General features: G+C 40.0%; 3 protein-coding genes across 6 annotated transcripts in view; 1 reads left to right on the plus strand and 2 right to left on the minus strand.

The window, feature by feature from the left end:
* The window catches only part of LOC113636638 (WD repeat-containing protein 87-like), an 873260-nt gene that overhangs the window by 504766 nt on the left and 353043 nt on the right, over positions 1-15451 (minus strand). The gene's annotated exons all lie outside the window — the stretch shown is intronic.
* The window catches only part of LOC113650946 (kinectin-like), a 683852-nt gene that overhangs the window by 350766 nt on the left and 317635 nt on the right, over positions 1-15451 (plus strand). The gene's annotated exons all lie outside the window — the stretch shown is intronic.
* Positions 11643-12301, minus strand: LOC113650935 (ribonuclease pancreatic-like). The gene has a single exon (XM_027159506.2). The coding sequence runs from the start codon at positions 12297-12299 to the stop codon at positions 11886-11888; it is 414 nt and encodes a 137-aa protein (XP_027015307.1). The 5' UTR covers positions 12300-12301; the 3' UTR covers positions 11643-11885.

Raw genomic sequence — 15451 nt, forward strand, 5'->3', positions numbered from 1 at the left:
CTACAATGTAAAAGACAGAACAAACTACAAAAGGTGAAGTGTTCTGGTGATTGTAGTCAAGAACCAAAGAGAATCTTCTGAAAAAGCTAAAAATATCCAATGAACCAAACCAAATCAAACCAAACAGCAGAGAAAATGTTTCAGTGATGTGTAAAATTCATTTAATGAGGATCAGAGACATTGATTATAAAGTCCATAGGAAACATTTTTTTACATAAAATATTCCAGTGATGTATTTATTGTACAATTAACCCACGTTCTTCACATCCATTAGAACTAATGGTGTTTTAACTCTGTACCTTGAAGGAAACCTGGAACCTCTAAGATCTTTCAGATTGGTAATGCACAGGAAGATCGTTCTTACATGCTATTGTAATGTATCTAGCTCTCTGACGACCGACATATTCACATGGTCGGAAATGTCTTCTCGTGGTGCACGTGACCACAGGGAACGTATAGAGGCTTTCATAAATATTCCCACCTAAATGTCTGCCTCCTCTCAGACATATGACCCGGACCTGATCGGATGTGGCCTTTATGAAGCTGTTTCTGCTTTTGCAGGTGTCACCATCATTCACTTCTCTTTCACTCATTGCACTGTTACAGTTAGATTCACGCATGCCCTGCCATATATGCTTCCTTTGGAAATCCCCCCAGGACTGGGCTTCAGCAGGCAGAGCGACGCTCAGCACCAACAGCAGAACCAGGCCGAACACACGGATCTCCATGACCATTTCTGTGGAGACAGAAACAAAAGAACGATACAATACAAGATGATTATCTTTTTTTAGCTTTCAGGACTTTCAGACAAAACTAATAACTGTCTCTCATGTAGTTTCTCTTTCAGCAAATTGTCACAAAGTGACGTTTCACCTTAAATTTCACCACATAAAAAAATTCCACATATATATGTGAACCATACAGGTCTATGTGTATGCTGTTACCATAGAAACAATAACATATCGGGCCATCCTTAAAAATATTCTTGTTTGCCGTAACCCGACCGACCATGTCAATTTAGGACCGACTCAATTTTTTATTTAGTTATTTATTTATTTTTGCTTTAAGTCCGACCGACTTGCCGGTTGTAAATTTGCGTTATAAGACCGACCTCTTTTTTTTTTACTCTTCAAACAACTAATACAAAAGCAATACAATAATATTAACGGGTTCGGGCGCCATAATATATGTAAAAAACTAATTAAAACAGCTCGACACCGCTTTAACTTGGCACGAAGTTCTGGATAAACTGTCCAGCATCAAAATAAGGTTTGCGATGATGCGCCCGAAGGCACGGGTTGAAGACCCAGTCAGTGACGTCACGGTATGCTAATTTGTTTAAAGTCATACCTACGTAATCACCATCACCTACATAAACAACCTACCTCCTGACCCTTTATTTATTTATTTATTTATTTATTTATTTATTTATTTATTTATTACTGTTACTGCAAACCAAAATATTTTTAAGGATGGCCTTAATGTGAGATTTTTTCTGCTGAGTTTTCTCGTCTCACATTTAATTCTCAGTTACGTTCCACTGCTTCTGTTCACTTGTTAACGCTCCTCAGTTTAAGAAGAAGCCTTTCTTATTGTCACGTCTACATGGCAGCACGGTGACGTTCTAATGGTATTCGATGGAAAAGATTCCAGATTGAGTTTATCACTGACTATTTCATGAGCAAAACAGAAAAACCTTACCAGCAGGAGAGGATTGAAGAGTCCAAGTCAAGAAGAAACGACAGAATAATCGAAAACAACTGGAAATGAACTGAAGCCCAAAAGCAGTCAAGATCAGAATTTTCAAGATAACATCAAGCTACTATTCTGAGTGTGTGTGTGTGTGTGTGTGTGTGTGTGTGTGTGTGTGTGTATTGGGGGGGTATATATACTGTACTGTACATGTTCATCCTATCAGCATTAAGTAGCGCTGCATCATTAAACTTTTTCTCAGTTCTTCTAACCGCTGTGAAGTTTTACACATTTTCTTCTGTTTCCATCTTTTTTTCACACTTTAGCTGTTTTTATTGTTCACACATCAGCTGTGTTTTTTTTTTTGTTCACACATGCGCTGTGTTTTTTTTTTATTGTTCACACATCAGCTGTTGTGTGATGTTTCCAGAATGATTGTAAATATAAAGCGATGTTTAGCTTGAGTGTGAGACTGTGTAAAGCACACTGACCAAATCAGTTCCATCATTATTTACTTTTTACACAAAATCCCTCATGAAAATGATCCTTTAAAAAAATAACGATTATAATTCATTAGCTTGATGTTCTGTAGATATGAGCTGCTAAAACTGAGCGTTTGGACAGAAACCACAAGACAGAACAAACTACAAAAGGTGACGTGTTCTGGTGATTTGTGTCAAGAACCAAAGAGAATCTTTTGAAGAAGCTAAAAAATATAAAATGAACCAAACCAAGTCAAACCAAACAGCAGAGAAAATGTTTCAGTGATGTGTAAAATTCATTTAATGATCAGAGACATTGATTATAAAGTCCATAGGTTACCATATAATATAATTATTTTGTCATACGGTCATAGACATAAACGGACATATGTCATAACGGTACGTTAACTTCATGACCATATCTGTGGAGACAGAAACAAAAGAACGATATGTTACATTCAGATTCACGCATGCCCTGCCATATATGCTTCCTTTGGAAATCCCCCCAGGACTGGGCTTCAGCAGGCAGTGCGACGCTCAGCACCAACAGCAGAACCAGGCCGAACACACGGCGGATCTCCATGACCATTTCTGTGGAGATAGAAACAAAAGAACGATACAATACAAGATGCTTATATTTTTAGCTTTCAGGATTTTCAGACAAAACTAATAACTGTCTCTCATGTAGTTTCTCCTTCAGCGAATTGTCACAAAGTGACGTTTCACCTTAAATTTCACCACATAAAAATTCCACTTTTATATGTGGAGCCATACAGGTCTATGTGTATGCTGTTACCATAGAAACAATGCACGAGCTAAAGCAAGTACAGAGACCATAGAGTTTAACAATATCTGTAATAGCTCTTATATAAGCAGCAGGATTACATAAAAGCTTATTTACACATTGAAATTTACATCACAGTGAAATGTATATTGTTGTATATTGTTTATAATGCAAACAATAAAAATAATCAAAAAGCTAGGATTCTCAAAATAAGTGTTGTAGTGTAACTATCAGTGATGTGTGAGCTGAATTTGGTGACAGTCCATAATAGTGAAGTTATGGAATTATTTTCATATAAAAAAAATCATAAAAATGATATAAAAAAAAGACATTTCCCCCAAATTTTTGTAGTATAACTATCAGGACATCAGTGATCTGAGTTTGGTGACAGTACAGTGTATTACAGTGAAGTTATTGACTGTTTTTTTAGTATTCGTCAGACAACCCGGAAACGGTAGGTATTGTTGTTGAATGGAAACTTACCGATCATTGGACAAGACACCTGTCACTCAAGATATACAGGTATGGAATCTTATGTGTAATGTGTAAGGTTCTCAATTTAAATATAAGAAAATAAATTAATTAATCCACAGTAAGGACAATACATTTTGTACACTTTTACACACACACATTCCAACTTTTCCCTGCGGCAGACTGTTGTACTGCCTGTTTACCTTGAGTGACAGGTGTCTTGTCCAATGATCACTAAGTGTTCCAATCACAAACTATACCAACCTTTTCCGGGTTGTCTGAATTGTCGTTTTGTTTTTGGATTTGTTAATGTGTTTCGTGCAACGATTCAGACAACCCAGAAAAGGTAGGTAAAGAATGGAAACTTACAGATCAATGGACAAAACACCTGTCATTCAAGATATACAGGTGAATGAAAGGTGTCCGTCTGATGATCGGTAAGTTTCCAATCACAAACTATACCAACCTCTTCCAGGTTGTCTGAATTGTCCTTGTGTTTTCAAATTTGTTCATTTGTTTTCGTATTTGTTAATGTGTTTTGCACTTCTCGGCCACCGTAGGTATATATATATACATGTTCATCCTATCAGCATTAAGTAAAATACAAGCGCTGCAGCTTTAAACTTGTCCTCAGTTCTTCTAGACCGCTGTGAAGTTTTACACATTTTCTTCTGTTTCTTTCTTTTTTCTCACATCAGCTGTTGTGTGATGTTTCCAGAATGATTGTAAATATAAAGCGATGTTTAGCTTGAGTGTGAGACTGTGTAAAGCACACTGACTAAATCAGTTCCATCATTATTTACTTTTTACACAAAATCCGTCATGAAAATGATCCTTTAAAAAAATAACGATTATAATTCATTAGTTTGATGTTCTGTAGATATGAGCTGCTAAAACTGAGCGTTTGGACAGAAACCACAAGACAGAACAAACTACAAAAGGTGACGTGTTCTGGTGATTTGTGTCAAGAACCAAAGAGACTTTTTTGAAGAAGCTAAAAAATATAAAATGAACCAAACCAAGTCAAACCAAACAGCAGAGAAAATGTTTCAGTGATGTGTAAAATTCATTTAATGATCAGAGACATTGATTATAAAGTCCATAGGAAACATTTTTTACATAAAATATTCCAGTGATGTATTTAATGTACAATTAACCCACAATCTTCATATCCATAGAGTAAATGTGCGCTCACACGTGGCTTTGTATTAGACCACAAAAGACATTTCTTTCACTCAGCACTGAACTAATGGTGTTTTAACTCAGTACCTTGAGGGAAACCCCGAACCTCTAAGATCTTTCAGATTCGTAATGTACAGGATAACCCCACTTACAGCTTACTGTAACGAATCTGAGACTCCGACTACCGGAATATCTACATGGTGGTGTAGTGTCTCTCGTGGTGCACGTGACCACATGGAACGTATAGAGGCTTTCATAAAGATTCCCGCCTAAAGGCCTGCCGGCATTCAGACATATGGGCAGGACCTGACGGCCGTCGGCCGTTATGAAGCTGTTTCTGCTTTTGCATGTGACACGATCATTGATGTCTCTCGTACTGATTGCTCTGTTACATTCAGATTCACGCATGCCCTGCCATATATGCTTCCTTTGGAAATCCCCCCAGTTCTGGGCTTCAGCAGGCAGTGCGACGCTCAGCACCAACAGCAGAACCAGGCCGAACACACGGATCTCCATGACCATTTCTGTGGAGATAGAAACAAAAGAACGATACAATACAAGATGATTATATTTTTAGCTTTGAGGATTTTCAGACAAAACTAATAACTGTCTCTCATGTAGTTTCTCCTTCAGCGAATTGTCACAAAGTGACGTTTCACGTTAAATTTCACCACATAAAAAATTCCACTTATATATGTGAACCATACAGGTCTATGTGTATGCTGTTACCATGGAAACAATAACATATCGGGCCATCCTTAAAAATATTCTTGTTTGCCGTAACCCGACCGACCATGTCAATTTAGGACCGACTCAATTTTTTATTTAGTTATTTATTTATTTTTGCTTTAAGTCCGACCGACTTGCCGGTTGTAAATTTGCGTTATAAGGCCGACCTTTTTTTTTTACTCTTCAAACAACTAATACAAAAGCAATACAATAATATTAACGGGTTCGGGCGTCATAATATATGTAAAAAACTAATTAAAACAGCTCGACACCGCTTTAACTTGGCACGAAGTTCTGGATAAACTGTCCAGCATCAAAATAAGGTTTGCGATGATGCGCCCGAAGGCACGGGTTGAAGACCCAGTCAGTGACGTCACGGTATGCTAATTTGTTTAAAGTCATACCTACGCAATCACCATCACCAAAATTGTACTTTTTTTTTAGCATTGAAATCTGAAAAAAAAAAAAAAATAGACCTACCTACCGACCTTGTTTTTTTTTCAGTTACGTTCCACTGCTTCTGTTCACTTGTTAACAGTCTTCAGTTTTAGAAGAAGAATCAGAATCAGAATCAGAATCAGCTTTATTGCCAGGCATATTTTCACATGCAAGGAATTTGTTTTAGTGACATAATCTCCACAGTGTAACAGAATGACATATGTAGTATAGATTAAATTGAATGTACACTGTAGTAGGGTCAGTAGGGGGTGCCGTTGAGCTATTTTTCCTCATTGCGTCACCCGCAGCTAGGTGGATTTGCCTTTATATACGCCACTTCCGGCGGATACGGCGCGCTGTTCAATTGTTTGGCGTGCATGTGGTTGCTCGTCGCTGGAAGGACAAAGTGTTGTATGTTCTGGGTATTGCTGTCAAAACTGTATTCAGTTACTACACTCTACTTGTAAATGCTGTCGGGCTGGTATTGGATGCTGCATTTAATTTTATATATGTGGCGTGAACGCTGCTGTTACCCATACTGGTCGAGAGTGGTGAACACTGAGATTTGTGCAGCACACTGCATATATTGTTGACAGTTAATACTGACGGTGAACACTGAAAAGACCTATAGGCTGCAGTGTATTGTGCTAAATGCGAGGCTGCAGCAACTCTCTGTGGTCTTGTTGATCACTGTTTTCCCTACCTTTATTATTTTTTTTGTATAGTTTGTTTATTGGCTCTGAAGCTGATCATTTATTGTTATTTTTGTTTGTTTGATTTATTTGCTATTGGCCCATAGTTACCTTGTCTCCTTACTTAGAGCGCTCGTAACAAATGTAGGACAATACTACATCAGGTTGTGTACTATTTAAGACAATCGGAGGGGGGGTTACTCACTATTAATTGTACAAGTGTGGTGTGTTGTGTGGGCTTTGTTTTGTACTTTGGTTTATCGGATTTGTTTCCTTTTTTTTCTTTTTTGAATTGTATTGTGAAGTGGCTAACCCCTCGTTAGAAGTAACCTTTGTGCATGTATGCTAGTTTAAGTCCTTAGTATGATTTAAGTCAAAAGAGTGAGAACCGTTTAATAAATTTATTGATTTAATGCAATATTGGTCTGAGTAATTTCATTTATTTGAATAACTGTGCGGGAAGCCCTTTGTGGGATCTCCTACACATGTAAATTGGAGTGGCGTAGTCACTGACAATTAGTTACCTATCTGACTCTGTCACAACACATTTACAGGTGTGAAATGTCCAGTTGAAATATACATATGCAGATAAGTATACAATATATACAATTTGTATGTACACATGTGCAATTGTGAAATGTGCAGTTGAAGTAAACATTCAGACAATATGTATGCATGTATGTACAGAGTGCAAGTATGAAATGTGCAAATTGAGGTATACATAGTGCAAATAATGTGTTGTGTGTTCCATGGTGTTAATTGTTCATCAGATGGATTGCTTGAGGGAAGAAACTGTTCCTATGTCTGGTCATTCTGGAGCACTTGCCTCTTTTCTACCGGAAAGAACTGGGTGCTGGTTCAGAGCTAGCGCTAGTGCTAGTTCAAAGCTGGTTCCACTGGCGAACCTTCTAAGAACCGGTTTGCCTTTCCACTGGCTAGAGAGCCATCACAGCACCGAGTGTGACGTCACTGTATACGTGTCACGTGTCCCAGCGACGTTAGCGCAGCAGTGGCAAACACAACAACAATGGCGGATGTTGCTTTACTGTTAATGCTCATGGCTTTGTGAACCTACATTGGCATCCAAATGCGGCGAATAAAACGTGTACGTGCAGCTCCGTGTAATCTGTATAAACGGAGGTTGTAATCGATAAAGTACATAACGTTATTTTATCGTTAACACAGAAAAAAATGTAACCTTAGCATGTGGCTACCTACTATCATGTGTGCTGAAGATGTATCAAATCATGACAAAGTAAAAGTGTATTAAACATTGGTATACTTAAGGTACATTATCAAATGCGCTAACAGTAGCCCCGCCCACAGCTCCTGACGCAAGCGGTTCTTAAGTCTAGACCAGCAACGTTTTGGTGCTACTTAAGAACCACTTTTCCTGGTTCAGAGCCGGTGCTCTGGCGGTCGAAACAGAAAGAACTGGTTCTAAATTAGGCTCTGGCTCCGAACCAGCACTCGAACTGCCTCGGTGGAAAAGGGGCATCAGGGCTCTGTAGTGCCGACCAGATGGCAACAGTTCAAAGAGGGAGTGTGCTGGATGTGAGGGGTCCAGGGTGATTTTCTTTGCTCTTTTGCTCACTCTGGAGGAGTACAGGTCTTGAAGAGTGGGGAGAGTTGTGCCAATGATTCACTCAGCAGACCGGACTACCCTCTGTAGTCTTCTGTGGTCGAATTTGGTGGCTGAGCTGAACCAAACAGTTACTGAGGTGCAGAGGATGGATTCGATGATGGCAGTGTAAAACTGTTTCAGCAAATCCTGTGGCAGGTTGAACTTCTTCAGCTGACGAAGGAAGTACAACCTCTGCTGAGCCTTTTTCACAATGGAGTCAATGTGAATGTCCCACTTCAGGTCCTGGGAGATTGTGGTTCCCAGGAATCTGAATGACTCCACTGCTGTGACAATGCTGTCCATGATGGTTAGTGGGCGAAGAGCAGGGGGGTTTCTCCTGAAGTCCATTATCAACTCCACTGTCTTGAGCGTGTTCAGCTCCAGGTTGTTAAGGCTGCACCAGACAGCCAGCCGTTCAACCTCCAGTCTGTGAGCAGACTCGTCACCGTCCTGGATGAGGCTGATCAATGTGGTGGTGTCTGCAAACTTCAGGAGCTTGACAGAGGTGCAGTCATTCGTGTACAGGGAGAAGAGCAGTGGGGAGAGAACACAGCCCTGGGGGGCACCAGTGCTGATGGTGCGGGTGCTTGATTTGAGTTTTCCCAGTCGCACTAGCTGCTGCCTGTCTGTCAGATAGCTGGTGATCCACTGGCAGACAGAGGAGGGCATGGAGAGCTGGGTTAATTTGGGTTGTAGGAGTGATGGGATGATGGTGTTAAAGGCAGAGCTGAAGTCCACAAACAGGATCCTCACATAAGTCCCTGGTCTCTCCAGATGCTGCAGAACATAATGCAGTCCCATATTGACTGCATCATTCACAGACCTGTTTGCTCTGTAGGCAAACTGCAGGGGGTCCAGTAAGGGGCCAGTGATGTCCTTCAGATAAGCCAAAACCAGTCTTTCAAATGATTTCATGACCACAGATGTTAGAGCCACAGGTCTGTAGTCATTAAGTCCGGTGAATTTGTATTTCTTTGGAATGGGGATGATGGTGGAGCTTTTGAAGCATGAGGGTACTTCACACAGCTCCAGTGACATGTTGAATATCCGTGTGAAGATGGGGGCCAGCTGATCAGCACAGGCTTTCAGACAGGCTGGTGAAACGCTGTCTGGGCCTGGTGCCTTTCTTCTCTTGGTCTTCCTGAAGACCTAACACACATCATCTTCACTGAACTGGATTGAAGGTGTGACTGATTCGGGGGTTACAGAAGGTGTGAATTGGGCTTTTTCAAACCTACAGTAGAACTCATTCAGGTCGTCTGCCAGTTGTTGATTCACCACAGTGCTGGGGGATGGTGTTGTGTAGTTGGTGATGGCTTTTAAACCTTTCCACACTGAAGCTGAGTCATTGGAGGAAAATTGGGATTTTTCTGAATAATTCCTCTTTGCCACTCTGATCTCCTTTTCCAGTGTGTATTTGGCCTGTTTGTACAAGACTCTATCCCCAGTTCTGTGAGCATCCACTTTGGCCTGGCGGAGCTGGCTGAGTTTTGCAGTGAACCATGGCTTTGTTGTAGGTTTAGTGAGTTCTGGTAGGAATACACAAATCCTCACAAAAACTGAAGTATGATGTTACAGTCTCTGTGAGCTCGTCCAGGTCGGAGGCAGCAGCTTCAAAAACAGTCCAATCCGTGAGAGCGAAACAGACTTGTAGATCCTGCTCTGCTTCCTTAGTCCATCTTCTTACAGTCCTTGATACAGGTTTAGCTGTTTTTAGCTTCTGCCTGTAGGTCGGTATCAGATGAACTAAGCAGTGATCAGAGAGTCTTTAGAGCTGCCCGTGGGACAGAGTGATCCAGTGTGTTACTGTCTCAGGTGGGACATGTAACATGCTGTCTGTATTTAGGCAATTCACGTGAGAGAATCGCTTTATTAAAGTCCCCAAGTATTATTACTACAGAGTCCGGGTGTTGTTGCTCACTCCCTGTGATCAGATCAGCGAGTGTCTGTAAGGCCGAGCTCGCGTGCGGTGGAATGTAAACACTCACCAGAATGAACGAGCAAAACTCCCGCGGCGAATAGAACGGTTTGCAGTTAATGAAGATTGTTTCAAGATCTGGACAGCACATCTTCCTCAACACAGTTACATCAGAACACCACCTTTCATTGATGTAAAAACACGTCCCGCCGACGCGCGATTTCCCCGTTGATTCCGCGTCGCGGTCCGCTCTGAAGAGCTGAAAGCCCTTAACGCGCTGTCCGGAACAGAGTCGTTCAGCCAGGAACGTGAAGCAGAGAGCAGCAGAGTTCGAAAAATCCATATTTTTCCGGGTGAGCAGAAGGAGTTCGTCTGTTTTGTTGGATAGAGTGCGAAGATTCGCCAGATGGATGCTAGACAGCGGTGTTATGTCTGAGTTCCACGCGCTGTCTGAGTTCCACGCGCTGTCTGAGTTCCACGCGCTGTCTGAGTTTCACGAGCGCGCCGGCGCGCTTTCCCCGTCTGCGCGTCCTGAAACGCTTAAACAGCGCAGCCGCTCCTCCAACTACGATATTCAGCAAAACGTCAGAATACTCAAAAACCGGAAAAATATCTTGTGGTGTGTGCTGCCGAATGTTCAGCAGTTCATCTCTGGTGAAACTCATCGGGTTTCCTTCACAGAGAACAGGAAAAACTAACAAAAGAACAAACACTGCGGAGCTAAGCACTGAGGCTGCCATTCGCGGCGCCATCTTGAATTTAATTCCAATTTAATTGGATTTAAAGCCTTTCTTATTGTCACGTCTACATGGCAGCACGGTGAAGTTCTAATGGCATTCGATGGAAAAGATTCCAGATTGAGTTTATCACTGAATATTTCATGAGCAAAACAGAAAAACCTTACCAGTGGGAGAGAGTCCAAGTCAAGAAGATAATAAGATAAGAAAAAAAAGATAAAAGGAAAAGATCCTCCACAACTGACCCGAGAAGAAACGACAGAATAATCGAAAACAACTGGAAATGAACTGAAGCCCAAAAGCAGTCAAGATCAGAATTTTCAAGATAACAACATCAAGCTACTATTCTGTGTGTGTGTGTGTGTGTTTTGGGGGGGTATATATACTGTACATGTTCATCCTATTAGCATTAAGTAAAATGCAAGCGCTGCAGCTTTGAACTTTTCGTCAGTTCTTCTAGACCGCTGTGAAGTTTTTACACATTTTCTTCTGTTTCTTTCTTTTTTTTCTCACTTTAGCTGAGTTTTTATTGTTCACACATCAGCTGTCGTCTGATGTTTCAAGAATGATTGTGAATATAAAGCGATGTTTAGCTTGAGTGTGAGACTGTGTAAAGCACACTGACCAAATCAGTTCCATCATTATTTACTTTTTACACAAAATCCCTCATGAAAATGATCCTTTAAAAAAATAACGATTATAATTCATTAGTTTGATGTTCTGTAGATATGAGCTGCTAAAACTGAGCGTTTGGACAGAAACCACAAGACAGAACAAACTACAAAAGGTGACGTGTTCTGGTGATTTGTGTCAAGAGCCAAAGAGAAACTTTTGAAGAAGCTAAAAAATATAAAATGAACCAAACCAAGTCAAACCATACAGCAGAGAAAATGTTTCAGTGATGCGTAAAATTCATTTAATGATCAGAGACATTGATTATAAAGTCCATAGGAAACATTTTTTACATAAAATATTCCAGTGACGTATTTATTGTACAATTAACCCACAATCTTCATATCCATAAAGTACATGTGCGCTCACACGTGGCTTTGTATTAGACCACAAAAGACATTTCTTTCACTCAGCACTGAACTAATGGGGTTTTAACTCGGTACCTTGAGGGAAACCTTGAACCTCTAAGATCTTTCAGATTCGTAATGCACAGGATAACCCCGCTCACATGCTACTGTAACGTATTTAAGGCCCTGGCGACCGGAATATTCACACGGTGGTGTAGATTTTGTAACGCTGCACGTGACCACAGTGAACTTTGCAATGCTTTCATAAAGATTCCCGCCTAAAGGCCTGCCGCCTTTCTGACATATAGCTTGGACCTGAGTATCAGTAGCTTTTATGAAGCTGTTCTTGGATTTGCAGGTGCCAGGATAATTGATGTTCTCATCTTTAATCCTCTGGGTACATGAAGGCGTGTCCATGTTCAGGTAAACATGCTTCTTTTTGAATGCCGCCCAGGTCTGGGCTTCAGCAGGCAGTGCGGCGCTCAGCACCAACAGCAGAACCAGGGCGAACACACGGATCTCCATGACCATATCTGTGGAGACAGAAACAAACAGATGGCACAAGAAAAGATGTTTAGTGTTTTTTAGCTGTCAGGAATTTCAGGCAAAGCTGATGTCATTTCCTCTTCAGAGAATTGTTACAAAGTGCAGTTTCCTGTTAAATGTCACCAAATTAACAATTACTTTACTACACTTTTTTTACGTGGAGCCAAACAAGTCCATGTGTATTAATATAAACCTGTAAGTTGCAGCTTCACTACTGTCAAGAGCTGTTTAGAAGAAAAAAACGGAAGATGGACATAAAAATCCTTTAAATGCTCAAATGAGAAACAAGAAGTTTGTAATTTATTCTCAGGCAGAAGTTTGGCAAAAACGCTAGCTAAATAGCATAAGAGGTGAGTTAGATAAGATATTACAGAAGTGTACTGCATTCACTTGAGGAAAAAATCCTCTGTTTTTCTGAATTAACGACTTAATTATCTCAAAATTATGAGAGAATTTTTTTTTGACATTGACATTTTTTCACTCTGTTTTTATGAATTAACGAGTTAATTATCTCAGAATTATGAGAATAACCTTCATTAAAAAAAAAATATTTTGCTCCGTTTTTCTGAATTAACGAGATCCCTTAAGCTTGAAAGGCTTTGAGGAATAGAAAATGTTCTTTTCGTCTGAACAGGCACAAAGTCTTGAGGTGTCTGCGCAAAGTTGACACACTAATAACAATACCATTTTATATTACTTAAAGACAGCAGTATCTCCAAATGTCTCAAACCCAAAGTAAAATAAAACCGGATTAAACTTGAAAGGCGGGACATGTTTACTTCCATGCAATCCACCTAAAATAGAGCTCAGGGCAGGATTTTGAGGGATCTCATTAATTCAGAAAAACAGAACAATTAATTATTTTTTTCATGAAAAATGACCTCATAATTCTGAGATAATTAACTCGTTAATTCAGAAAAACAGAGCAAATATATTTTATTTCAAGAAAAAATTCTCATAATTTTGAGATAATTAAGTCGTTAATTCAGAAAAACAGAGTAGATTTTTTTTTCCTCAAGTGAATGCAATACGCTTCCGTAAGATACAGACCTTTATCACACCTGCAGTTCAGTGCTTAGCATGTATCGAGAGTTTATAGAGTAAAAATCCATTTACCTTAAAGAGCAGGAATCTGATCACTAAGTCGTCTGGACGTTTTCTTATTCAAAAATCGGTGTCTGAAATCTCACTATATTTTTTGCTCCACTTCTTTCCTCCACAATAGATCAGCTTTATATAGCTTTGACGCCCAGTTTGGCAATATTTGTTTTTTGTTTCTTATCGAATTCTGTCCCGTATTTGGAGACACAGGTGGTAATCAAGGTCACACCACAAAAAATAAATGGAAAGTCAAACTCCACTGCTGTTGATTAATAAATAAAGCAGCTTTACAGAAGAAAAGAAAGAGAATAAATTTTACTCTTTTTTTCCAAATTAAATTACTATTTATCTCTAACATTTATGTCTAATGAACAAGCCTGAGATGGTGGTGGCAATGTAAAACTCCCTGAGATGATATGAGGAAGAAGCCCTGAGAGGAACCAGACGCAGAAGTGAACCTCATCTTAAAGGTGGACGTTTGAAAAATGTTTCAGAAAACTGAGTCGGTCGACTAACAAACCAAACGTGTAGCCAATGAGCAGAAAGGGGCGTGTTTTGTCAATATGCGGTGGAGAGAGTGTTCAGTGCGCATGTCTGACTTTAACCTGCCGTTACCTCTGCCTCGGGATCTAGGTGTTGAACGTCGTCTTCCGTGTGAAACGGAACTAAACCTTTAATGCTACAACACACAGTACTAAAACAACACATTTATATTACCATAGTATTACTCATTGTGTTCATTTATTAATAAAAATACCTCCTCGGCCAGCTGCCCCAGCAGGTTCCGCCATAATAGTTGCCTGGGTTACGTATGTATGTGTGGGGCGGAACTATCAAAACAGGGGTGACACCCATTTGGGTTAGGGGCGTGTTTGTTTTGGTGATTTCAAATGTCAACATTGGCTTTCAAACATCGTGCACCGCACCTTTAATTTGGGTGACACTGGACAGGAAAAATAAATAATGTCCTTCCTACAACAGTTTGTACTCGAACAGATTTGTGTAACCAAAAGCTCCTGAGGAACAGGACAGCTTCATTTCTGAGTACATTACAGACTTAACACTAATTCCTTCCTGCCAAATCTTCAAATGTTCACTGATGAAGACCTGAGCACAAAGCTGACTGAAGCAAGGATAGATAAAAAAACTGTGTACTGTGTTTCAAGAATGATTGTGAATATAAAGCGATGTTTAGCTTGAGTGTGAGACTGTGTAAAGCACACTGACCAAATCAGTTCCATCATTATTTACTTTTTATACAAAATCCCTCATGAAAATGATCCTTTAAAAAAATAACGATTATAATTCATTAGTTTGATGTTCTGTAGATATGAGCTGCTAAAACTGAGCGTTTGGACAGAAACCACAAGACAGAACAAACTACAAAAGGTGACGTGTTCTGGTGATTTGTGTCAAGAACCAAAGAGAAACTTTTGAAGAAGCTAAAAATATAAAATGAACCAAACCAAGTCAAACCAAACAGCAGAGAAAATGTTTCAGTAATGCGTAAAATTCATTTAATGAGGATCAGAGACATTGATTATAAAGTCCATAGGAAACATTTTTTTACATAAAACATTCCAGTGACGTATTTATTGTACAATTAACCCACAATCTTCATATCCATAGAGTACATGTGCGCTCACACGTGGCTTTGTATTAGACCACAAAAGACATTTCTTTCACTCAGCACTGAACTAATGGGGTTTTAACTCGGTACCTTGAGGGAAACCCCGAACCTCTAAGATCTTTCAGATTGGTAATGCACAGGATAACCCCCATCACATGCTACTGTAACATATTTAAGGCCCTGACTACCAGAATATGTACACGGTGGTCTCATGTCTCTCGTGGTGCACGTGACCACAGTGAACATTGCAATGCTTTCATAAAGATTCCCGCCTAAAGGCCTGCCGCCTTTCTGACATATAGCTTGGACCTGAGTATCAGTAGCCTTTATGAAGCTGTTCTTGTATTTGCAGGTGCCAGGAATATTGATGATCTCATCTGTAATCTTCTGGGTACATGAAGGCGTG

This window comes from Tachysurus fulvidraco, chromosome 26, assembly GCF_022655615.1.
Source record: "Tachysurus fulvidraco isolate hzauxx_2018 chromosome 26, HZAU_PFXX_2.0, whole genome shotgun sequence".
Classification (NCBI taxonomy): domain Eukaryota; kingdom Metazoa; phylum Chordata; class Actinopteri; order Siluriformes; family Bagridae; genus Tachysurus; species Tachysurus fulvidraco.

Coding starts and splice junctions, on each gene's coding strand:
- LOC113650935 (XM_027159506.2), bottom strand. CDS start 12,299: ATGGTCATGGAGATCCGTGTGTTCGCCCTGGTTCTGCTGTTGGTGCTG.